Source organism: Pungitius pungitius, chromosome 15 (assembly GCF_949316345.1).
Source record: "Pungitius pungitius chromosome 15, fPunPun2.1, whole genome shotgun sequence".
Lineage (NCBI taxonomy): Eukaryota > Metazoa > Chordata > Actinopteri > Perciformes > Gasterosteidae > Pungitius > Pungitius pungitius.
The window spans coordinates 8888727-8912427 of record NC_084914.1 but is presented as its reverse complement, the minus strand read 5'-3'; the positions used below and the strand labels follow the sequence as shown (position 1 = coordinate 8912427).

Sequence of the window (23701 nt, the reverse complement as noted above, 5' to 3'; positions counted from 1 at the left end):
AAGAGGCAATGCAGTTCATAGAGGATTAAAAACACTGGTCACAGACATGTTTCAATATCAAACTTGACTCTTTTTCAATGTGAAAGTCTTGTTTTAAGACAGCTGTGATGCAGGCGTCGTGGAGCGGTTAGGTTTATGGGTACCACTGTAGCCGCTTTCTGTCTTGCTCCATGCCTCTCAGTTTTTATTACCCGTTAGTTTTTAGCTGCCTAGCTATGTTGCGAGCAGCCTTTAGAAGAGGAGGAGGTGGGGATGCTCTTACATTAATGTCAATAGAACAAGTCTTTTAGGAAAGGGGAAAAAAAGGTTTAGTGGGGGATTTCACTACAAAATAAATAATTTCTTTCTCCTTCTGTTTCTTTCCTGTGTCTTGTTGCAGGTTCATGAAACCAGCTCCCATGTTTCTTGACCGGAACTTTAAACGTCTAGCAAAAGTCAGCAACTACTTACCTCCCTTTGGATTCAAAACGCAAGGTAAGAACAGTTGATTCGATCGGTCACCTTCCACAAGTGACTCTACTGTACATTTCTTGAACAGTCAAGGATTGTGTACTTAAAGACATGAATACTACTCACATTTTTTATTTGATGTGCAGACATGCTTTTATTAAAGCTTTCATGTTCTTGTGCGGATGTATCTCCAGGCTTCAAATGTGGATAAGAAGCTCCCATCACATGTTACACTATTTTTTCTCACAACACCAATCCCATATTTGTGTGTTTTCCAATATTTACGATTTACAGTCTTGGTCTGGGTTTCCAATTGAGACTTGGGTCAAAGGGGGATGATGATAAGTTCCATTTTGGATAAGCTTCCTGGTTGGCTAATTGATGCTTTTAAAATTGTTTACTGGTTAATGTGCTTACTGTTATTGATGACTTTAATGGGTTTTCAGCCTCGAACTCTCGCTCAACCCTCTTCGTGTACGCATCAATAACTTCATTAGTGATGTTCATTTGTTTGTGGTATTATTTCTATTTTGGGACCAGGGAACGTGTGTGTCTACCAGCAACTTTAATGTTTCCCCTCACAGTGCTTGTACTTGTTCAGTGACCTTAACACACTCTAGCACTTCAGATATCAAACTAGAACACAATGCCATGGGAAGTGAAGAGATAACATTAAGCTGCCTTCAGTGACCTGCTCTGTCACATATTTTCCTATGTTTAAAAGCAGAAGGTACAGTGAATGTTACCTTTGTCCTCTGGCAGGTTCGCCACTGTCATACGAACACACACAGTTGCCATCAAAAGAGCACTCCCTGTGTGAGTGTTACACCTGGTTTCTGTTTTCGCAATGGACGGGTTTCCCTTTTAGGGGTACTCATGTGGAGAGATGATACGTGTGGATCTTGAATAGAACGCCACAAAGGATTCCAAATTGGGAACATGGAGTGGTGGTGGATGTACATCAAACACCGTAGAGAACAGTGAAGCTGTGTTGTCTGAAAGAAACCAAATAGTGTTAAGTAAAAGGTCATATTCTGATTGGCTTTGGATAAAAGCGTCAGCTAAATTACATGTAATGTAAAATATTATTCTAACTATGTAAAGTTAAATATATCAACATTGTCAGTCATTATAAAACATGAATAAAGGCCTATTATCTGATTGTATTATATGGCGCGCCTCCTGTCCTAATGGAAGGGGAAACACTGAACAATGATGGTAGCACCTTGGTTCCTGCATTTGGGGATTTCAGGAGTGTTCAGTCATCAATATCCTTTATAAATTAGTATTTATCAATCACATCCCAACTTGAAACCTTTTTTATTATGGCTTAATAAAACCTTACCAAAGGGACGGCCTAAATGCTGCTCTCATCATATGATTTTTATTATTGTTTAGGCTACATGCCTCCCAACAATGCGTCTGTGTCTCTGTAACACGGCGCATCCCACTTTCCTCAATCCTACCAGGAAAGATCTTTTGTAATTTTAAGAGTTCCTTGTTGGACTAACGTCTGAACCTACATCCATTCGTCTTCAGCTCCACCACGAGACATACTTTGCTGAAATGTTTACACCAAGTACTTATAATAATTAGCTTCCACGTCGTCCTCTGGAAGAGACTCCTGCGCATTGTGATTTTTCACTTCTCACCCGCTTGGATCCAGGTGTGGTCCTCGGCCTTGTGTTTATGCTGCTCGGGGTGATGCTTGACGCCAGACATCGACACCCCATCTAAACAATGGGCTGTTGCTCTGCTCGCCTCTTCTCAACAGGTTAATCATTAGGATCGTTAGCCATGGTGAATGGGGCTGTAATATGTCTTAGAAACTGATGTGAGGCCCCAGTCTAAACTCGCTCTCTTGCTCTCCCTTTCAGTCTCATTTTTACTGTTTCTCTTGGACTTGGAGTATTTGCTCTGTGGCCATTATTTTAATTGAAGCAGAGAGAACAATGTAACGTAGCAGGGACTTTTTCAGGTGGAACGCCAACAAAGCAAAGCTGATTAACTGCTATCATTAAATCCATGTAGTCCTTCCATGGTGCTGCCGCATTACTGCTAATGTAATGTGGTGCAAAGATTGAAACGGCTGTAATGGAAACTGCACATTGAGCAGGCCATGTTTCTGAATCATGTATGAGAGGCCTAAAAATGGTCAGGGGAGGAGAGAAATATATGTAATATCTAATGTAGGGAGCATGACTCTAGCAGAATGCCCTTCGGAACATGGCAGGAATGTGTGCTATGGCTAAACATCCCTGTTTCTCACCCTGCATTCGAGCTCCACATCGCTCACTTAACCAGGAGAATGTGCTTGTTTGAAAACAGCATTCCTTTCTGAGTGCTTTTATGGGAGAGTTTCTACATACACACGCACACTATCCTGAACCCTCTACCTCCATTTCTCCCAGATTCACTCTTCAAGAACACAACAGCTTTTTTCCCTCCATAATCCCATCAGGGCCGTTCCTGGGTGCTGATTGGTCGCTCCTTATCTGTGACTGAATAAACGGAGAGAGGTGTTCCCTTCTCCCAAACTGTCTTTAGACCACCTAGATTGCTTTTTTTCTCCGCTGGTATGTCCAAGCCTTTGGCCGTTTGTTATTCTTTTAAAAGAAGCAATTCCCTATGTTTCAGATTTTCAAATTTTAATTGTCATTATTAGCTGACATCCTCTCATTTGTGATTTTCCACGGCTCCAGTGACCGACCCTGATTGTTTTCTGATACCTATTATCATTATTATCATTATCCTCATCCAGTCTTTCTTTGACAAGAAAGCAATTATCTACCCGTGTGTGGGTATGTATGAATCAAATGCTGTGGGCAACAAAGTAACCTGCACAAGTAATCAGACATGCAGTCCACTTGGCAACTTAATGCAATCTTAATTGTCCCCTGTGGTCTATTCTGTGGTTTGTCCCTACAGAGCGAGTCATAGACAGCATTTTGAGTGAAACAAAAAAGTATGGACTTGGAGAGGCACTTGACAGGTAATTCTTGCTACTCAGCCAAATCAACGGGTGTTCCTATTATTTTGTGTGTCCATCACTTTTTGATGTCACTAACTGACCCTCCCACCACGCAGTCTCAGCTGTAAAAGGTGCATCATTGTGGGCAACGGGGGAATCCTGTTCAACAAGTCTCTGGGCTCCCGAATAGACGACTACGATGTCATAGTGCGGTGAGATGAACTTCTATAAAGTTTTGTTTCATGTTTATGGTACACTTATCACTGTTGGTGGTACATCCCCTAACCCTTAAAGAACAGCTGATTTAAGTGCATAAACATTGGACTGCCAATCTATAAAAACTTCCCATCTGCTTAACTTCTGTATCAACACATTTTTCTTCAAACATAATTTGACTCATTCTTTTTGTGCTGGCAGGTTGAATGAAGCTCCAGTAAGAGGGTACGGCAAAGACGTGGGTACCAAAACCACCATTAGGATTACCTATCCAGAGGGAGCAATCCAGCAGCCCGACAAATATGAAAAAGATTCACTATTTGTCTTTTCTGCCTTCAAACCACTGGATTTGAAGTGGCTCAGACAGATGGTCTTGAAGGAGAAACTGGTAAGAATACTTTTACTGTCATTAAGGAATGAAAGTGAAAGTCATGAACATGGCTTTTCATGTGAGTTTCGCCTGGCTTTCTTTCCAATTTAGGATTGGTTCACATTACGCCTGTATGCGCTGGACCTTCACGCGCTGCAGGCAGTATTTACTTCTCTGGGTGTCTTTCTGAATGTCTGAGTTATGTGTTTTGTTGTAGCAGAACTCAGCAGTCTAACCTCTGATCACATTCTGTACATTCCTTCCTGGGGAAATGGAAAACGTCTTTTTGAAAGGATTAGGACACCAACATAAATACTTTCCTATGCGCTTCTTGGATACAGAAACCGCAAAGTTTCACTCCGGATGCATTACGTGACCAGGCACTATTGATCAGCTCGACGAGGACGCCTTCAAACACAGACGCTTTTGCGCATTTGTTTTCCATTGGTGTGTGTGTGTGTGTGTGTGTGTGTGTGTGTGTGTGTGTGTGTGTGTGTGTGCGTGTGCGTGTGCGTGTGTTGGTGTGTGTGTGTCAGCCTCGGGGAGCCAGCTGGAAAGCAGATGGATTACTGTCTATGGGGTAAATCTAGGAAGTAAAGCAAAAGAGATAATGCTTGCTTACCAAAGTTCTACTTTTTATTTATTTTATATTTTGCCCTGTATTTTAACAGAACTTGTGTAGGAATTGTCCTGTTCAAGCGTTTAGAGCCATAGGGGTTGATCACTTTAAGCTGTGTCCTCTACGATTAATTTACCTCCCAGCAAATCTTTTGTGGGCTTGTGTGATTGTTCGCAGTGAATATGAAATTACCTCTTAATCGCAAGTGCAAGAACGACGAGCTGGCTTTCCCTTATCTTTCGAAGTACAGAAGGCAGGCAGCATTTAATGACTGTGCCCTTCTTTATCCATCCACACTAAAAAGCTCTCATGAGCATTCACATTGTTCATATTGAACAGTCTTCAGAATCTCTTTGAGATTAGTAGAGTACATTCAACTCCAGGACAGTGGGAGTACTTAGTAAAAGCTTTTGTCATACAAGATCTGCACATTTAAAAATGTGCACATTCAGTACAAATCTTTAATATATATATTGCCACTGCAATGTTAGCTCCTTCAGCACTGTTAGCACATTACTCACTAGAGAGCTGTGTTGAGTCAATTCCCTAACTATAGATATACTTTTCAATTTAACAACCTTTTTAAAGGTGTGTCACCACGAGGGCATTACCTTATCCAAAGTATGTGTTTCTCAGGCGTTTTTAAATGTCACGGCACTATAATGTAAAATATCATATCATGTTTGAAAACTTTAGTTCATTATTTTTAAGATGCTACGTGTATATCTGAGCCAATGGCTAAATCAAGGGATTCTAAACCGTTTAAAGACATTTATAAAATCTTTTAAAAATTGTACACGGGCAGAAAATCTCAGTTCTGCCCCTATCTTTTGGAGGAAGGCCTCTGTCTAAAATGCGACGGAGGAATTGGGGAAACCTGCTTCATTATCCAGCACAGCTGTGTGACTTTGAGGGAGCCTCTGCCAGCTGTTTCTTTTTTTTTTTACAAGGTGACATTTGTCAAAATCATGTGAGTGAGGGGGGGGGGCAGAGGGGTGAAACACAAAGCAGAAAGAACAAAACCATTATAATAGGGGATGGAAAGGGCACACAATGTCAAGCTGAAACTAAGTGACGGTGTGAAGTTGGATTAGAGGTTGAGAGAATAGAGGAAAGCTAGATGGAAAGGATAAAGTAAAATAAAGTAAAGGGATAATAACTCTGGAAAAGAAAATGAGCAGTATATGGGAATGGTAAAGTAAAAGGAGGAAAATAACTTGCGTGGCTTGGTTATCCCCCCCTCAGCCTTTGATTAGGGCCCAGACTTTTCTGGCTTGTCAGAAGGAGAGGACACTGGAAATGGCTGCTTGGGATAAATGATCTGGCCCCTGGCGTCCAACTCGGCCCTCTTTGATCTGCTGAGGAGGGAAGAATGTTCCTCATAGGTTCGAAATCCGTGTTGGACCAGCTGATGATGATATGGAAGCAGAGGGCCGGCAGACGTTCCACTCATGACCAATGCCTCTATTTTCTATATACATCTGCAATAGTAAGTTTGCTACCACAGGAATATACCAGTATACATTGTACATTGGTCTTTTGTACCAGTGCAATTGACTTGACTGATTGTTTGCAAGACATTAAGGATAATTTATATTACACTATGCTGAATAAGCTTAGATAATGGTGTCAGTGTCAGAAATACCTACACCACAAATGCAACCGCGCGTATAAAAACAGCACATGTAATTCATGCGACACATTCTGAGCTCCAACACCGGCCGTGTCGGTTGTTTATAGGAATATTTGTGCATATTGTTTTGAAGGTGTTCGGTTAATATAAATTATCTTTAAAAAAAATATTACTATAGCACTTATGTGCTGATTTAAAAGCTTTTTTACATATTCTAAACAGCATGCCAATTACTCACTCAAAAGGATTGCCATGCAGATTTTAGCATAAAATTAGCATACAAGCAGATAAAAATGCTGAAAAGAGGGCCTTTCTTTGAAAAGATTTTTTCCGTGGCAACAATATCTGTTTACAATGGAGTGTCTTCACAACAAAATGAAAGGAACTGAAGACCCATTAAAAGCTTTTATTGTATTTGACACACACGTGTGTGTGTGTGTGTGTTGTCAACACATAAAAAAAAAAAAAAGGATTTAGAGGGATAATTATTTTCCCTTATTACCAGACAACAGGAATCTTGATCAATACTAGTCAGCATGGCTTGTGAGAGTAGTACCGCACACTTTTAGATATGCAGCAACAAAATCCTCACAAGCCCGTAGCTTTATATCCATTTTTAGACCTTCCCAGGGGCAGACGCAATGTAACTCCGCTTTGCTTCCCTTGGGGAGCTTTTACTCGTCCTGGTCCAGCAGGGATTTCTTTGTCTCAACCTGCACACTCACAGCTGCGAGGGACTCAAAATCTTTTCACTCTCCTCCCTCGGAACGAAAGTGTATTTCCTTCAGCTGCTCTTTTAAAAGGTTAGTGGGCGGTGCATGGTTGTTGTGCAGCCGCAAGTGACTCATCCAGTAAGTTGTGAGTGCTCCACTATCCTGCGCTATTGTGCGTTTTTCCCAAATGCCCCACGGCGCAGTCTTGGATGGTCAAACACAACACAAACCAGAGGGGCAATTTCGAGTTTTGTACACACGCACAAGTCCAGATTTGAAATCTTGACCTCGTCGTCATCAGCTCTCATGTGTCCTACACTTAGTGAAGCCCTCTATTGCATACACAATTACTACACTGCAGCATCAAAGGGCTTCCAACTCCCCTAATCCCTCATTACCGCGGGTACCCGACTCCGTCACTGTGCAGTAAAGTCCGACCCCACGCACGCAGCCGCCCGCCTGATTGTCCAGTCACATGCTGTTTACAAAGGTGCTCAAACACCATTTTCACAATTGTCGATATTCCTGTTCTTGCCACGGTGCGTAGTTCGCGCTTTTTGCCCGCGTGCACGGCGCACGCTGACGTGCCGTGCTCACGCGGCCGCAGTTGTTTGTATATGCGGGGGTATTTTCAAACAGAGCCGGCTAAGGATATACAGCCGGTGGTAAACACTGGATCCAAGGTGGAGTGCCGGTGTTCTATCCTCGCTGTTTGTTTACAGGAGCTCTCCCTGCTCTCTGCGGGCCAGAGAGATCAATGATGGATGCAGACAGTTTGAGGAAGCAATTGCTTCTCCTTTTTAATAGAAATACAGCCAGGGGTTCAGACATATCAAATCGATGCAGTGAAGCCAATATTTTCCAAACATTTCACATCTCTTAGGCAATGGCAGAAATTCTGCAAAAAAAATGATCATGTCGTTACTCAACATTACAGATAAACTTCCAAATAATCTTGTGTATATTGTTTTGAAGCGTTTCCTACTTTGAATCCATGTGTACCAACGAGGTTCTTCATGTTTTATAGACATATAAAGTTAGTTTTAACGCTTATCATTGAGACCGTAGAATAGAAATTACAGCTATACGTCTCTATTTTTAAACCCAAACATCTGTGCAGAAGCCCAAAGTAGCATCCATACATGCGTTCATAAACATTTACATACTTGTAAACATGGGTTTTGAACATGATCCAAGTGACTAACATAGGCCCCGGAAGTTACTGATTACCATCAGTGTTGGGTTTCACAAATGAGTCATCTACCTATCATATAATGGCCAACACTCTTCTTCCTGTCAGTTGTGTGTTCTGATGCAATGGATGTCTTTGACATGTTGGAAATATGTCACCAGAGGGATTAATTGGTTTTCGAGTCCGATGAGACCTGGTTAAACATACAAGTATTCCGGGTCCCAACGCTGTCAAGTGTCGGCACGGTTTTAAAGTTGGCCGTCATGGGCGTGTCGGCACGCGGGTTTCACACACTGGATAAACTTAAGACTGGGAAAAGAGAAGCCAGCCCGACCTCAATGAGGGCAGAGGTCTTTGTATGTGTCAAGAAAAGCAAAGCCAATAAAATGACCAACGCTGTGAAGAATTTTACCTCTGGTATTTTAGAAACTCCCTCCCCAGCTATTTTCAACATTCTCCCGGAAAAGTTTCCTCTTCAGTCGAGCACTTATGTGGTGAGACACCGCCACTCGTAAACTCAAAGGTCTCACATGTACACCGTGCTAATCACCCCCTGAACAACCTTAATTGTGATCGTTAGCCGCTTTGGGCTGGCATTTTTGTTTTTTAAACTGCTCTAAAGTCTACCTCGTTTGAGTCCTCCTCTCGAAGACGACACGGTATCCTCACACGGAATCGTATGATAGCTGCCCCTCAAGGAAGAAGATGTTCGGCCATCTGTATTATTCCAGCCGTATTGGGTTATTATTCTGGAGAACGTGAGAAAAGGTCTTAACTTTGGAATCGGCCATTTACTATATCTTGGGACAAGACTGTCTGGCTTCCTTACATGTGGCCGACTGTTTGTTTACACTGAAGAGCTTTAAAGCCTCCCGTAGTGATCCAGTGATGTGAGACTTCCTTTCATTCGCATCAAAATTCTGTGTAGTGCTCCACAGTTCCACAATTTTCACTCTGTGATCAACTTCATTCAGTGCAGAGAAGCCTGGTTTCTATTTAACCACAGGTTATACAACCTTTTAGAAGGTTTGTACATACCATTAATGAGGTTATTTTCAGATTGCTGTGCTTTTTTCATCCTAGCATTCATGCCATTACTGTTAAAAGGGTATTCTTGTTCTTTACTATATCTCCCAGTCCACATCACTTTTTCCATCGGTTTGATCCCTCACTTACGGACTTGTCCTCGCCCTGTGACATTGTCTCGCTCTGATCCTATGCTTTCAGCCCTCTAGGTGATGGTTTGTGTAGCTAGTATTTTCCTACAGCTGTGAAATCACAAGACAAATATACTTAGCCCTCGCAAAGCTTCCGTTGTAGCTGACGACACTGACAGAGAAACGGAGTACTTTCATGGTATTAGTTTCCTTTCACTGATGCATTAACCTAATGTTGCATCGCAAAGCAATGGAGTGGATATTTTCTATGTTACTCACACCGGCTTCACATTTCCAAAGTTTTCATCAGCTTGAGGTTTGAATGGTGCTGTATTACTTTGTCTTGTCTTGCCCTCTTTTTGGTCCCTTTGCAAGGGTTTAATGGCAACTGATAGGAGAATCCGTGCCGCCAACTGTTAGTGATACAGCCCTAATCCTAATATTGACATAACAATCTCAGCTGGAAATGAGCGGTATTTCACATTTTTCATGCGAGCTAAATTTGGATGGAAAATAATGTCAACACAAGTGGAATTACGCCTCAGCTAACTTTCCTCTAACCGGGTGATGTCGACCTCTCTGCGGTATATCTCCTTGCATTGCAAACAATTAATTCTGCCAGGTCACGGTTGTTTTAACAGGTGCTTTATTGGAGCACACGGACCTCGCTCACTCACTTAAATCTAATAATCCAGACCAATTTATCCATAAAGCTGTCGTAGGAGAAGGGAAACAGCCATTTCCTCTCTCCATAGCCCACCAACAGCCCAAACACCAAAGCCACACACGTGTGTGTGTGTGTGTGTGTGTGTTTCAAAGTATGTGTTAGAGCCTTCGTGTTCTCTTATGGTCAAATGCCGCTGGATCAAAAGTGTTTCTCCTGACTCAATACACACTCCTGTAGAGCCTGGCGGTCAGTCCGTAGTGTCGGCCACATCCTGTTCCCTGGAGGATATTTGCTTTTAGTTCTACTTGTTTAACTGTTAATGATGTAGCCGTTTGTACCACATTTATTCAACTATAAAAGGCATCTTTCTAATGCTCACCTTGACACTATACAGCTCCTCTGGAGTAGTTTGAGAGCTAAATGAGGATGGAGTGTTATCATTAACTTTCCCGCCCCTGTCCAAACCCCAAACGGGTGGAGGTTTGAGTTGGTGACCTTTTAATGTAAGCAACTTCCCACATTCCTAAACTCATAACAGTACCCACAACCCCCTCCCTCCTGACAGGCCTGAATCCTTACATACTAATCGCTCTCACATTTCTCCAAACCACCTGTACTCTGAATATCTTCAAAGAGATCCCCGCCCGTGGCAACGGTGTCTACCTACATGTTGGGTCACTGCCGTGTAAAGTGAGGGGTGTGTGTTGTGTGTGTGTGTGTGTGTCATTAGCTTCTCTGCTCCCTAGAATAAAGAAGGAAAAAAAAAAGAAGCATCACCCTCTTTTATTCGCCGTACACAGACGCGCACACATCCAAACAGCGCGGCTAAATAGATTCCTGGCAAACACAAGCTGTGTTGACAGGAGAGATGAGCCGCTGCTCCTGTCGCAGCTTGCCGGAGGCACAGAGCCCGGCCGCCACTGTAGAGGCCACAAAGCCCGGGAGACTTGTTGCTACTGCCTCTGCCAACACACACCAACACACGCACGCACACCCGTGCAATATCTGCATCAAAGGCGCCCGGGCTGATCCTTTCGCTATTTGAACAGGTGATTCCCATTTACATCTGCTGACTGTTTTGGCTCCTTGCCTCCTAGGAAGTCAACCTGTCAGGGGAGTCGCTCACACACTGCCAGTGGGTAGTACGTTCATTTAATCTACCATTGGAAGTAAGGAAGGGAGCTTTATTGGGGACAAATTTGTAGTCTCATCATTTTGAGGGGGACCATTTTTTTGTTTATTCTGTTGCACATATTTGGTGGCTGTTCTGGTAAGACTGAGCTGATCCAGTGCTTTGAGCAGAGATGCATAATAATAGTGGAATGCCTCCGACGGCCTGTGTGAGAGGTTGCCTTAATGACCAATAATGATTGCTGTGTAAAATAAGACCGGAGGTGTGGCAGAATACCCTCAGGTCATGGTGTGATTTGAACAATTTCCCTTTTAAATGCCACGTTAAACGGATGGATGTTGGATGGAGACAACAGCAGCAAATACTTAGCGTGATGGGAGGTGCCACGCATTCGTTAGGAGGGTTCTGTCTCTCCCAATGCTGATGAAAAGCTGATCTTTCCCCCCCCAATATGCAGCATAACATGTGTCAGAAATTACCTTTCTCAAAGCCTGGCAACGAATTAGTCTCTTGTTACATTGTATTCATTTTCAGTTCATTTCTGTTAAAGTAAAAGGGTTCAAACCCGCCCAGCACCTTTCCAGGTGGACACCACAGACATGCAGGATAGGTTCATTGGTGTCTCGTACAAAAATGCCCATAGTGGTGTGCATGTGAGAGTGTATACTGTATACTGCTTAAGGATAAGCAGTATACAAGGTGGCTGCATGGATGGAAAACCTTTTTTTACTATTTGATTCTTCACGCTCAATAAAATTAATTCGTAACAACTTTTACCCCATAAATGTGTCATAATAATGAGTCCCCCACATTTCCACTACGACAAATTGAACCTCTACTGTGAAGCACTCGGCACTCTGGGCCACCCCCCCCCCCCCCCCCCCCCCCCCCCCCCCCCCTGCTTGATTCTACCAGGAGCTGTAATTACTGATGTCCTGCGAACCCCTCACCCTGACTTCATCCATTAAAGGCCCAAAGCCATTTCCTTAATCAATGCTAGTAGGGGTCTGGCTTCAGGTTGGCTTCTGTGTTTTATGTCAGTGTTACAGAAGATAATCTCACTTTGATGTGGGTTTGTAACTGCCCGCCGTGGAGGCTTCATGTGAATGTTTTGTGTTTTATGCACAGCGAAAAACACTCCATTATGTATTGGATATATTTTGACAACGACTAATTTGCATTTGCCTTTTCCTGCCCTTCTGTTTCTGCCCACATCCTTGCCGACACGTCAGAGGGGTACGGAGGGGTTTTGGAAGTCGGTGGCTCGTTACGTTCCTCGGGATCCCACCGAGATGAGAATCCTCAATCCCTACTTCATCCAGGAGGCCGCCTTCCAGTTCATAGGGCTGCCCTTCAACAATGGCCTCATGGGCAAAGGGGTAAGACACACGCAGGCACCAATGTCACAAAATCATAAAAAAGAAATGCACAGAATTTACATTTTCTAGGATCTGCTCTTTATTTGTATTTCTAAATAAAATGAATGAAAGTAGGTTCAAATGAAATAGAAAACATTTCCTAAATGTTGAGAACCTGCCTCAATCCTTTTCTGAGTTTTGCAGGTCTCTTGTTGTGTTGTTTTTATTAATTATTAGAAGTTGATGCATGTGCTTTGCTCATGGACCACGTTTACGTCGACCTGAGACTGCTCACTCCGGTCTAAACCGGGCTGGAGAAATAAAGTGAGCACATTTCAGTTGTTGACCAGCAACTGGAGTACCAGGCAGTCCAATACAAAGCGATGGTGTTTCTATTCATGTCTTATTAAGGTGGTGTCTTATTTTTGGTAAATAAAGGGGAATATTGTTAGAGAATTGGACAATAGTGTATCACTGTAGCGCTGCCCTCTGGGGCCACCAGAACACCCCTGCATGAACTCCACGTTGTAACATGTGTTCAACATGTGGGCATCTGGCGTGTGTGTTGGCCATTTGTGTGTGTGCACATTTGTGTTTGGGTGTTTTGTAGTGCTGTCTCACACAACCCAGGCTCGGGGGTTGTATGATTTGGCACATTCTTTCCCCAGAACACTTTCCTGTCTCTCCCCTGACCATCATAGTTTATGTTTGTGGATATTAATGACGAGGCCTATTTGTTATACTAGTGTTTATGTTTAGTGTGTTTGTGAATGTGTATGTAAATGAATCCGTATTAGAACAAGCAGTAGGGGGCTGGCCAGCTGCTGGCACAGCTCTACCTACCCCGAGGGCTGCAAATCAGGGTAATGATTTAAATGGGGCCTCCCTCTGCTCTTTCTTCTGCACCCACTTTTTTTTTCCAACATACACACTACACCCCCCCCCCCTCTTGTTCTCCAACAGCCCGTTTACCCCCCCCCCCCCCCCCCAGATCTCTGGTTGCCCCTCGGCGGTTAGGAAGCACAGTTCAACCCCGTAGATCACGGTGTTGTAGCAGGGGGCTGCAGGGGTCGCCTAATAAGTAATCACCAAGTGCTCAAAACCAGTTAGCGGCGATGGAGCAGAACAAAGACAGAGGCACAAAGGAGGCATGGAAGCAGATACATGAGAGGGATCACAACCTGTGTCTCTGAACTTGTGTCAGAAATCATATTAGGTTTCAAAATTGTGTGAAAATGACACTGCACTTTGTCAACTTGAATACCTGCATTGGTATGAATTCTTCTTTGAATTTGTTAACAAATGTTCCTTGTAGTGCTTTTGCCTCTGATGTTCTAATAGCCTTCACCTCTGTGTGTTTTTTTTTTTTCTGAACTAAAGAACATTCCAACTTTGGGAACGGTTGCCATAACAATGGCACTGCACAACTGTGACGAGGTGGCGGTGGCTGGTTTCGGCTACGACATGAAGAAGCCCCATGCACCTCTGCACTACTACGAGTCGGTCAAGATGTCCGCCATCAAAGAGGTGAGTGTACGAGCACGGCGCTCTCTGCTGCGTTTTGGTGGCATCTGGCTTTTGTTCTAAGAAGTTGGCGAGGGAGGGGACAGGTGCAGAACTCGAACACTACCTCAGCTTTTGTATTTAAATGATGAGCAGTTGAGGAACATCGTGGCAACAGGTGTGGAGTTCCACTAATGTGTTTCTCCTGCTCATCAGCTCCTCGTTCTTTGTCAAAAGAGGTACTTTAAATGTGAATTTAATGGCAGGCTCGTTGGTGCTGTTAATACTGTGAAGCTGCTTGGAGTATTTCATATTCCGATTTCACTGTCAGTTAAGCTTTTTTTGTGCTTTTTTTTTTTGCTCCAATGCCAGGTTCAAAATCTTTCTATTGCTTTGAACTTACAAAGTGTAATGGTAGTACAGTGTAGTTTTTGCATCATGGCCACGTAACCGTATCATATCAGAAGCTGTCACCAAAGCTTCTTTTATCGTACACATGCAAACATACTAACCAGAAAATAAATGATAAACTAAAACTTCTGCTGCATTTACTTTTTTTAATTAGTTGGTTTTAAATGACAAACATTGGATGAATACAGCAAATTCTGGACTTAATGAACAAAATAAAAACTACAACAGAGGAATGAAATCCACAAAGTGTTAAATCTGGTTTCCCCCCCAGACTGAAGTGGCACTGGTCTTTCATCATTCACTGCGTCCACATGCGAACTGTTGGTTGCGTTTGTGCATGACGGATCTCCTTCCCCTCCATCGGTCAAGTCTTCCTCTTGGTGTTTACACCGAAACTCAGCGGCGTCAAAGATGTCGCCCGTGTGCTGACCCGTGTAAACCATGAGCTCAGTATGATGACGACCTTTTTCTAAACTCACTGAACCTTTGGCATTCATTATTATCATCAACATTGTCATCAGCCACACATGGCTAATAATGGCCACACTATATCGCTTGGAACACTTTGAACCGCTGCCACTCTCTGGGGTCATTTGATCACATGGAACCGTATTATGTTATCGTGGTATTGTTTTACGATGTGGACGCTTTAATGCTCCACGGAAACTCTTTAATTAGATGAGAAACACAATCATCAATGATAAAATGTCACAGCCAGTCCTGTTAAAGAGTGTGGTGCTTCTGAGGTCATCTGCTGTGGTGGATGTGGTGCTCCATTTTCCTAGATTCTGTTATCACATAGGTGATCAAACGTACTGACAAATTAATTAAGTTAAAGCGGCCATGATCAATACTTTTCATCAATAATGGATCAAAATTATTACTTGTACGTGACAGAGGCTGCTCCTCAATTCAGTCCCCCGGTGAGCTCCCATAAGCAGAAAAAAAGGGAATATTACGTGGCCAGCTGGTGAACATTATGGAGCATTTATCAGCTGAAGAGACAAATATTTCGCTCAGATGTTGAAGAACGTGGAAGTCAAGAGTCCAGAGATATGACTCCACTAACTGAAGTGGAGATAATATGTTATTGGGGACGGTGACAGTAACTAACGAGCGGAAGCATTAAGACAAAACAAACTACGGCCCAATTGGCTCTCCATCTGAAGTCTCCTTCTCCTCCAACAACTAAGGAGACGGCTGCTGTTGCCTTAATTTGCTACCGAACAAATCGGGGAACAGTTTCATTCCTGATGTCCGTTTGCAGGCCAGTGAGCTCATCAGCAAGCCGGGTGTAATGTCTCAACAGCTTTCCCTGCTGATGTCAAAATGGCACAGTCTGGATGCTGAATGGGGCTGGTTCTTTTTCCTAAACACGTTCTGACCTTGGCTTGTGAGCCATATATCAACGCTCACTTTTTAGGGGTCTCTGAGCCCAAGCCAACTCAGCTGTCAATCAAACTGGATTTTCAAAAAGTTTAAAAGAACCTGCAAAGGTGAAGACTGCAAATATGCATTTCAGTTGGACTAAGAATATTACAGCTGTGTTTTTTACATTAAATTCCAATAGAATTGTAGCCTATTGTTTGATCCTATTGGTCCAACTGGGAATGGCACCACATTTTGAGGTAGGAGGTCCGATGCAGTCAGGCCTAGAGTTTTGGCTCTTGATAGAGCCGAATGGCTCATAGGCAGCTGCAGGGACACCATCATATTCCCACCCGTATGTTTCTTCATCCACCCTTTGCCTCCTTCATTTGCTCTCTGGCTGTTCCTCTGTCTCTGCATCCCAAAGCAGGAACCACCGGCTCTTGTTAAATTTCGCCTCACAGGTCCGACTCCTCATAGCACAGCAGGGCGGAAAGCTGATCCACAGTGGATTTACTCATATATGCACTCATGAACACCCACGTGTACAGACACTAGGAGAAGGAAATCCTACACCTACAAGTTTCAGTGTAGCAATGCCTTTGGGATAAGTTCTCCTGAATGCAATAATCATTGGGATATTTTTTTGTGTCTCTGAATGAGTTTTTTTTTTTTTCTCTTCCAATTCTCCCACAGTCATGGACACACAACATATCCAAGGAGAAGGAGTTCCTCCGCAAGCTGGTGAAGGCCAACATCATCACAGACCTGACCAACGGCATCTGAGTTTACACACACGCACACAGACTCCCTCTGCCTTTCCCCAAAGGACCACAAAACAGGAAACGGGTCGACTCCGGGTGAAAGAACCCTTAGTATCCGGGTGACCTGAACGCTGTCTGGGTTTTTCATATCAAAAAAGATTATTTAAAAAAATATACAGTCATAGGAGGGTTTCTGTGGAGTGATGCACACTTGTGCCTTCTGAACCAAACACTCCTGCCGATTTGAAGCAGGGAGCGGAGAGCATCAAGGCGTAGTAAAGAGTAAGAAAGTGCAGAGTAGAAGTCACTTGTTGACATGCTGGCGTCAGTATTCAGGCTAACTCGATGAAGGCACAGATGAAAAGGGTATTAGCAGTGCCAAACGTACCTCGTACACGGGAGAGGCTGTCCCCGTCTTTTTGCTGCCTGAATGTATTCACTTTCTTCAGTGTAAATATCAGATGTTTTCACTGTGCTTTTTGACAAGCTGCAGCAGCACCCCTCCCCTGTCCTACCATTTGTCCTTTTATTCATTTGCCCTTTAACAGGCGATAAAGCAGTAAGGGCCAGCTACACAGGCTGCTGTACCTTTGACACACAAAAAGTTTGATATATATATAGATTTTTTTTTGTTGCAGTCTTTTAATCTACGGCCTTTGTCTGTAAGAATATGGTAAGAATAGAGCAGGTTTTTTCGGCTTCACAGCAGTGTCCCCAACGTTCAGATGAGCGCTTTCTAAGAGGCTCGACGCATCAAATGAGAACTTGTATTTATTATTTTGGTAAGTTTAGTCGTAGGACTATTTATTTTATTCCTAAGTTGGAGTTTGGAAACGCAATATCTTTCTGCCTCCTCTCTGCTCATCCATTTCACGGCCTTCATCAGACAAACTGACATCTGCCCAGATCAAGGAGAGCAGAATCTGTGCGTCAATCCCTCCAATCTCCTGTTGCTGCAGATTTTCTTGTTCTTCAGTAAATGGTGAAATCTTGGATGGTAGAATATATATGTATATATCTATAGATATAGATATATATATATATATGGTTTAAGGTACATTTTATTGTTACTAAGTCCCAACTTTCGGGTCACAGATACGCAAACGTTGTGTTTGTTTTCCTCTTGATTTCACCGCTGTGTGTGTCCTCTGAGTTTGCATCCACCAGTAACTTTGAAGATGATGCTGTGTTCCCAAAACCAAATGACACCGATGAGTCAATCAATTCAGTATTAATCATCATTAGACTGCAGCACTACACTTGTGTGCTGATGTATTTCTTGAAATGGAGACACTCGTTTTGGTATTTCAACGCTGCACTAACATAGAGAAGTTCAGTATTATTCAATCAAAAGTTTTTGATTGAAAGCCCTCAGAGAAAAATGTATGTAAACAAATGAATGCGATAATCATCTTTATATAGTGACGGTGCATTTTAATACTGCTTTACCATAGCAGGTCTTGTTTTGCAGTTTTTGTCAGATGACAATTCAAACAGGTTTTTACCCATTTCATGTTCCTACTTCTGAAATGTATATTGTTCACTTCAAATCCTCTCAACCAGTCAGTTGGAGCTGTGGCATCAGTTTCATTGGGCCACATGTTCCTTCACCAACCAACATTTCACCAACACCAATTTGGTACCTTTGTTGGGGACAAGGGAAAGCCGACCATTGCACCCTCGTGAGGCGCTCTCTGTGCCTTACATCACTTGAAAACGGTAGCGAGGAGTTTAACGTGAGAAAGTAACGGCAGCTGATGATGAATGTAGGCTCAGCTCCGGGTCAGAACAGCTCACATCTCATTGCTCTCATGTGGGACCAACGCATTTCATATCCGAGCTGTATATATATTATATACAGTTTAAGAAGACGTGAGGCCTCATGTTGGTGGTTGTGTATTTTAGCCCATAAACTACATAATTAAGCAACTTTCCTTCTTTATTTCATGTTTTTCTTTGGCCATGGTTGCCTCATTTTTCTTTTCGTCACTATTATGTTTTTTTTCCCACGGTACGCATGATGAAATGAAAGTTCACTTAACACGTCATGAATAGGACTGTGAAAACCCTTAATTGTCTGACTGATTTAAAGAATTCCGTGTTTTTGGAGCTTGAGTGACACAAGGGACGATATGTTCTCTACAGTTACAATTTTCAATTTGATTTCTTTTTTAATCACACGGGTGAGTCCCTGTTGCCTTTGTGGAAGTGAAATGCCAAATCACTGGATCCCCTCTTTAATGCTTGAATCCTTGAATGCAAGGAGACTTCAAACTGGTCCCTGCTGACTGCCGGAGGGCCATATCACTATAATACATCATTATCTATAGCAAAAAGGGTTGATTTGTAGTGTTCCAAAATCATTTTTCAAGCATTGACTGCCTGGAAATCAGTCCCCTAGTATGTTTTAGAAAATGGTCATTCATTTGGCAAAATGTGTGTAGTCGGTGGGATAAAACATGCTAAACCACCAGTGTAGTCTTTAAAGCTATGAGACTAAGCACACCCTCCGTTGGAGTGGGTTTTTCTGTTTATTTTCTTTTTCTAGGTTATGAATTTGCAAGCATGCTGGAGGAGTTCAAAGGGATTGGACCCAATTCGCCTGATCTTCATAACCTGCTCATGTTAAAGCAGAATGTATTTGCTTTTGTCATTCATATTTATGAGCATTTTTTTACTTTACATTCCACCATCAAAGGAAGTTATTGTGACCAAAAGTGTATAATTTTTTTCTATACTGTTATGAATGGCTTTCTGTAACTCAATAAATAGGTTTCTAATGGATATTTGCCCGTGCATGTTGTTTCCATCTTTTGACGGATTCTTTTTTGTATTTGTCCATTTTTCTATGTACATATTTCTGTACACTGTGAATTTTCAGTATCTATAGTAAATATTTTTGATGTAATTTGTCTTCGTATTATCTCAACAGACTTAATGACTCGCTTGTCAGAATGACCTGAAAATCTTCGTAGATGGCTTCTCGCAGCCCGCTGTGGCCTTCGATGTCCCGTATAGTTGAGGAGTGCCTCGTGCCACGCAGCACTCATGAGGCACTCTGTGTGTCACTTGGAGTCGTTACAAACTGCTGCAGCTCACCACAAAGATGAATTGGGGATGAAGAATAGGATTTCCTCTCCTGCTCTGTACACTATCTCCTACCTGCAGAGCCAAAGGAAATCATTTTTCAATCCTCCATCCACCGGACTTCCTCCCTAATGCCCTTTTTTTCTCTCCTGTGTGTTTATAATGGTCCCAATGTCCTCCTCAGACTCTTTTCTTCCAACCTCACCCACTGAGGCCTCATATTTTCTACATTTCTTTCTCTTCACCTGTTTAACTTTGAGGCTGATCTTGTTTCATTGCTGTAGACACGAGGGACCCATTTATGACCTGTTTTGAGCGCACACACACACACACACACACACACACACACACACACACACACACACAGGCTAGTCAGCTGCAACCGTGAATATCTCACTCTCACACATCACAAAATCATTAACCCGAGGAGGAGAATGAGCCGGCCGTCCAGCTGTGGCTGCTGTAAGTCAGTGTTGGTGAGAGGGGGAAAAGCGGAGGGGAGACGCTGAAGGCCCTTAAAGAGCCGGCGGACTGTCCCATCGTGCTGTTAATGGGGTTCTAGAAATGTTTGGCCCCTCCCTTAAGTCACGCCTCGCCGATCACCCGAACTCGCTTGCTGCGGCTGCTTTGACTCCACAGGGCGGGATCGAAGGCTCACTCCCTCGCACCAGGAGGATATTTCCCACCTGGGATATCCCAGCGCAGCTGGACCGGCCGGCCGGTTGGAGGCGGTCCTTCCTGTTCGTCCGGCAGACAGCAGAATGAGCACGCCTGCACCTCCTCAGCTCACGGGCCTTTTATTCCCTGCGACAGGTTCCCCGCCCCGCCTCCTCTCAGTAGGATTGGAACGGAGGGGCCACGACCTGCGAGGCCTGAAATTTAAACTCCTCGTAAAAAGAGTTGGAACAGGGAGGGAAAACGCCCATCGAGGCACCTATTTGTTTTCCCTCTGTTTACTCAATGTTGGGTCAGCTGAGATGAGGGAAAACAACATTCCCTTCTTTACACTGCGTCCCCCATTCTGTCAGTGTACCTTTGTCTGGTTGTGACACACCTAGTGGCACCTGTAGCACTAAAGGGTTTTGATCTTGTCTCTGAGGTCCTTCAACGATCATTGCTAATGAACATCAGTAGTTTCACAATGAAAAGGTCACAGTAAACTGTTTAAAGATATGTTGTTTTCAGTGTTTTTCCGATGCTCCTTCCTGCCTGAGATGGGAACTCGCTCAGATGCAAGAAGCAGGTGAGAAACATCTGTAAGGTGGAAAACACGTCTGAGTCAGCTATGTGGCCTTTGGGGTGAAGTACGAGGAGGAGTAAGACATTTTCTTTCCAAACACCGGCAATCACATTTGGCCAGTTGACAATTTTAATGTCTGAAACTATTAGTGTGTCCAAACTTGTAACTTATTGCATTCATTATAGATTGATCTATTATTATTATTTTATTTGACTAAGAAATCTCTATAGTCCTGAAATGTCCAGGTTTCAAAGTAACCTCCAAATTAATCTTTAACTGATTAATATAGACTCCAACATCTTGGCCCTTTAATGGCTGTCAATGTGCTTCAGTCACATGATCTTGATAAGTAAACGCAGTTTGTTGAGTGGTTGTAGAATTATGGACTTCTAGCTCATATTTGCATTTAAAGTTTTTTAGTTTTTTATTTAGCTTGCCATTTTCTGTTCTGGAGCTTTTCGATAAGAAAGCATGATCTTCTTCAGCAGATGGTAAGGTTACTTTGTCAGGTGCTGTTTGAACAGTTTAGGTTTGAATTTCCACATGTGTGTGACAACCGGGCAAACGCCATCGGGATGAAGGTCATGGTGAAACACTGAAAGCTCATAACAGCTCCTATATAACCTTTTTTTAGATTATTTTCATTGCCAAAAATACAAGGTTTTACAAGTATAACATACCTGTATAAGTATTACAAGTATTGATTTATACTTGAAATAAAATGTTCCCATTAGAAAAGCTGCAGCCAGTGATTCTCTGACTTTTACAGAGGCGTCATGATAAGTCAACAAGTTAGATTCAGCCATGTTCTGTATATCGAGTCTCAATGAATGGTATGAACTGTTTATCCATCGGGCCAAAATTTGAATTGGTTCAATTCTGTTCATGACTCTGAATGACATTCTCATTTGAGTTTTGTATTTGTTATAAATTTAGCTTCACTTTTTCCTCAGTTTAGCCTCACAGAGCCACGATGGCCGTAGACGTTTTAGTCTTTTCAGATTAGTTTTTTAATCTTGGTTACTTAATATACCATTCTCCTTACAATTTGATTAGTCAACTCGTCCTTAAAATGAGGCTGAAGACACGGAGACACAATGAGGTAGCTCCATCCACTCGCATAATAACGCCTCTAATCAAGCCATGTGCCGACACTTTGCTTTATGGTTTGTTTGTATGAACGCCTGCTGGAACGCAGCTCGGAAATGCTCTGATGAAATGTAAATTACAGCAGATTTATATGCGGTTCATTCACTTGTTTGAGCTAATATGGAAACGCGTTGTTATGAAGGTCACTGTTTTGCAGCTAAAGTATGACCGTGTCCCACAGATTTTAGCCTGAGGGCTTTAGACAGTATGCTGGATGAGGGGAGTTCCCACTAGAAAAGTGAAAACAAACTTTGAAAAACTGGAACAGGCCCAAGAGAGACAAAGCACCTTTAGATGGAGAGAGCGCAGAAGAGATGGACTTTGACTCGTGCCTCCAGAGAAACCTTGCAGGGGATTTTAAAATACCTTTTAAGCATCCATCACATCTGGAAAAGTTACTCCTTTCTGTCTCACCCTTCTTCCATTAGCATCACCACCCGAAATCAAAACCCCCCTCCCATTCCGTGGAAACGGATGTGTACAAGAGAGAGTGCTGGCCTTAACCCAAACAAACAAACAACAAATAGAAACATCTTGTATCTTGCTGTTGGAGAAGTTCCTCATGAATGCAGATGTGTATTCTGACAGGCAAATTGAATACTCCTCAACAGCCGCCATGTTGAGGCAATTCTGTGTGCGTGCACGCATCTGTGTGTGTATTTGTGTGTGTGTGTATGTGTGTGTGTGCGAGCTGGAGATCCCGTATACGTGTGTTGTGCTTGCACGGGGTTTAACTGTGGTTGTACAGACCTTGTCATGCTGCAAATCCCTCTGACAATGCCAAACAAGTTTATCGCCATTGCTCACAGTGATGGATGATGTAGACACACTTGTTAAATCGGTGGCCCTGGTTGCAGTGAGGTGCCGGCGACTGAAACTCTGCCTGCTGACTGTGAGTTTACTCAGTGATTCATTTCATAGTGGGGCATTTTTCTCCCTTTGAGATTACTATCAGAGGGGGACTGACGCTTTTTGGCAGCCAAGTCACTTTGATGTGTGTGATAATGTGTATTTAAGGAGTGAATATAAATCATGTTCCCGGGTAATAAGAAGGGAGAACAAGCTCTACAAAGCTTTCTTTCTCTCATTTCGGACCTTAACCAGTCACAAATATGACCCTATTCCCTAATGTTGTTATCGAGCTCCTCCTGTTTGACGGTACATTCCTGCATGTCATGCACCTCAGCTGTGTGCATTGGTTGCCTTGTTGGTCTCTATTAATAGTGCCGAGACAGAGACCAGGGATCCTCCCTGCATTTGTCTCTGCCTCGGCGTGAAGAGTGGGCCCAGAGAAGAACGCTAAGGAGCTGTTTACCCAGCCTTTGTGCTGGCCGGGCCTCAGTGTTTGCCCTGCAGGGAGTGCCTCAGCCGGAGGGCCTTTCCGTGCACCGGAGGGTGGGTGGGAGGGAGGACAAAACGAGACAAACCTGCAAAGTGGTGGCCTGAATAGTGTCCGGGAGCTCGGAAGGTGCCTCGGTTGCCGGCCCGGAGGTCTGTAGGTTTTTACAGAAGAGACCTTCACTTACCTCAAGTGCTCGCTTTGTCACTCCTTCAAGTCCGACAGCAGGTGACACATTCGGGTAGAGAGGTCAGGCCTACAGGTGAGAGCGATAAATCAATCATGGACCTACAGGCCCAAGGGCCCTAAAGGCCAGTGGCCATCTGGACCAGAGTCTCTGTTTGAAGTCAGGAACATTTATT

At 43.2% G+C, this 23701-nt stretch overlaps 1 protein-coding gene across 8 annotated transcripts in view; it reads left to right on the top strand.

The window, feature by feature from the left end:
• The window catches only part of st3gal3b (ST3 beta-galactoside alpha-2,3-sialyltransferase 3b), a 33123-nt gene extending 13691 nt beyond the window's left edge, over positions 1 to 19432 (top strand). For all 8 annotated transcript variants that reach the window (XM_037457782.2, XM_037457783.2, XM_037457788.2 and 5 more), the window contains 7 exons: positions 380 to 474; positions 3379 to 3442; positions 3538 to 3633; positions 3839 to 4025; positions 12353 to 12499; positions 13859 to 14005; positions 16457 to 19432. In XM_037457782.2, the coding sequence (XP_037313679.1) occupies positions 380 to 474; positions 3379 to 3442; positions 3538 to 3633; positions 3839 to 4025; positions 12353 to 12499; positions 13859 to 14005; positions 16457 to 16546 (826 nt within the window). In that variant the 3' untranslated portion in view covers positions 16547 to 19432. The remainder of the gene's footprint in view (positions 1 to 379; positions 475 to 3378; positions 3443 to 3537; positions 3634 to 3838; positions 4026 to 12352; positions 12500 to 13858; positions 14006 to 16456) is intronic.
• The last annotated feature ends 4269 nt before the right edge of the window (positions 19433 to 23701 follow it).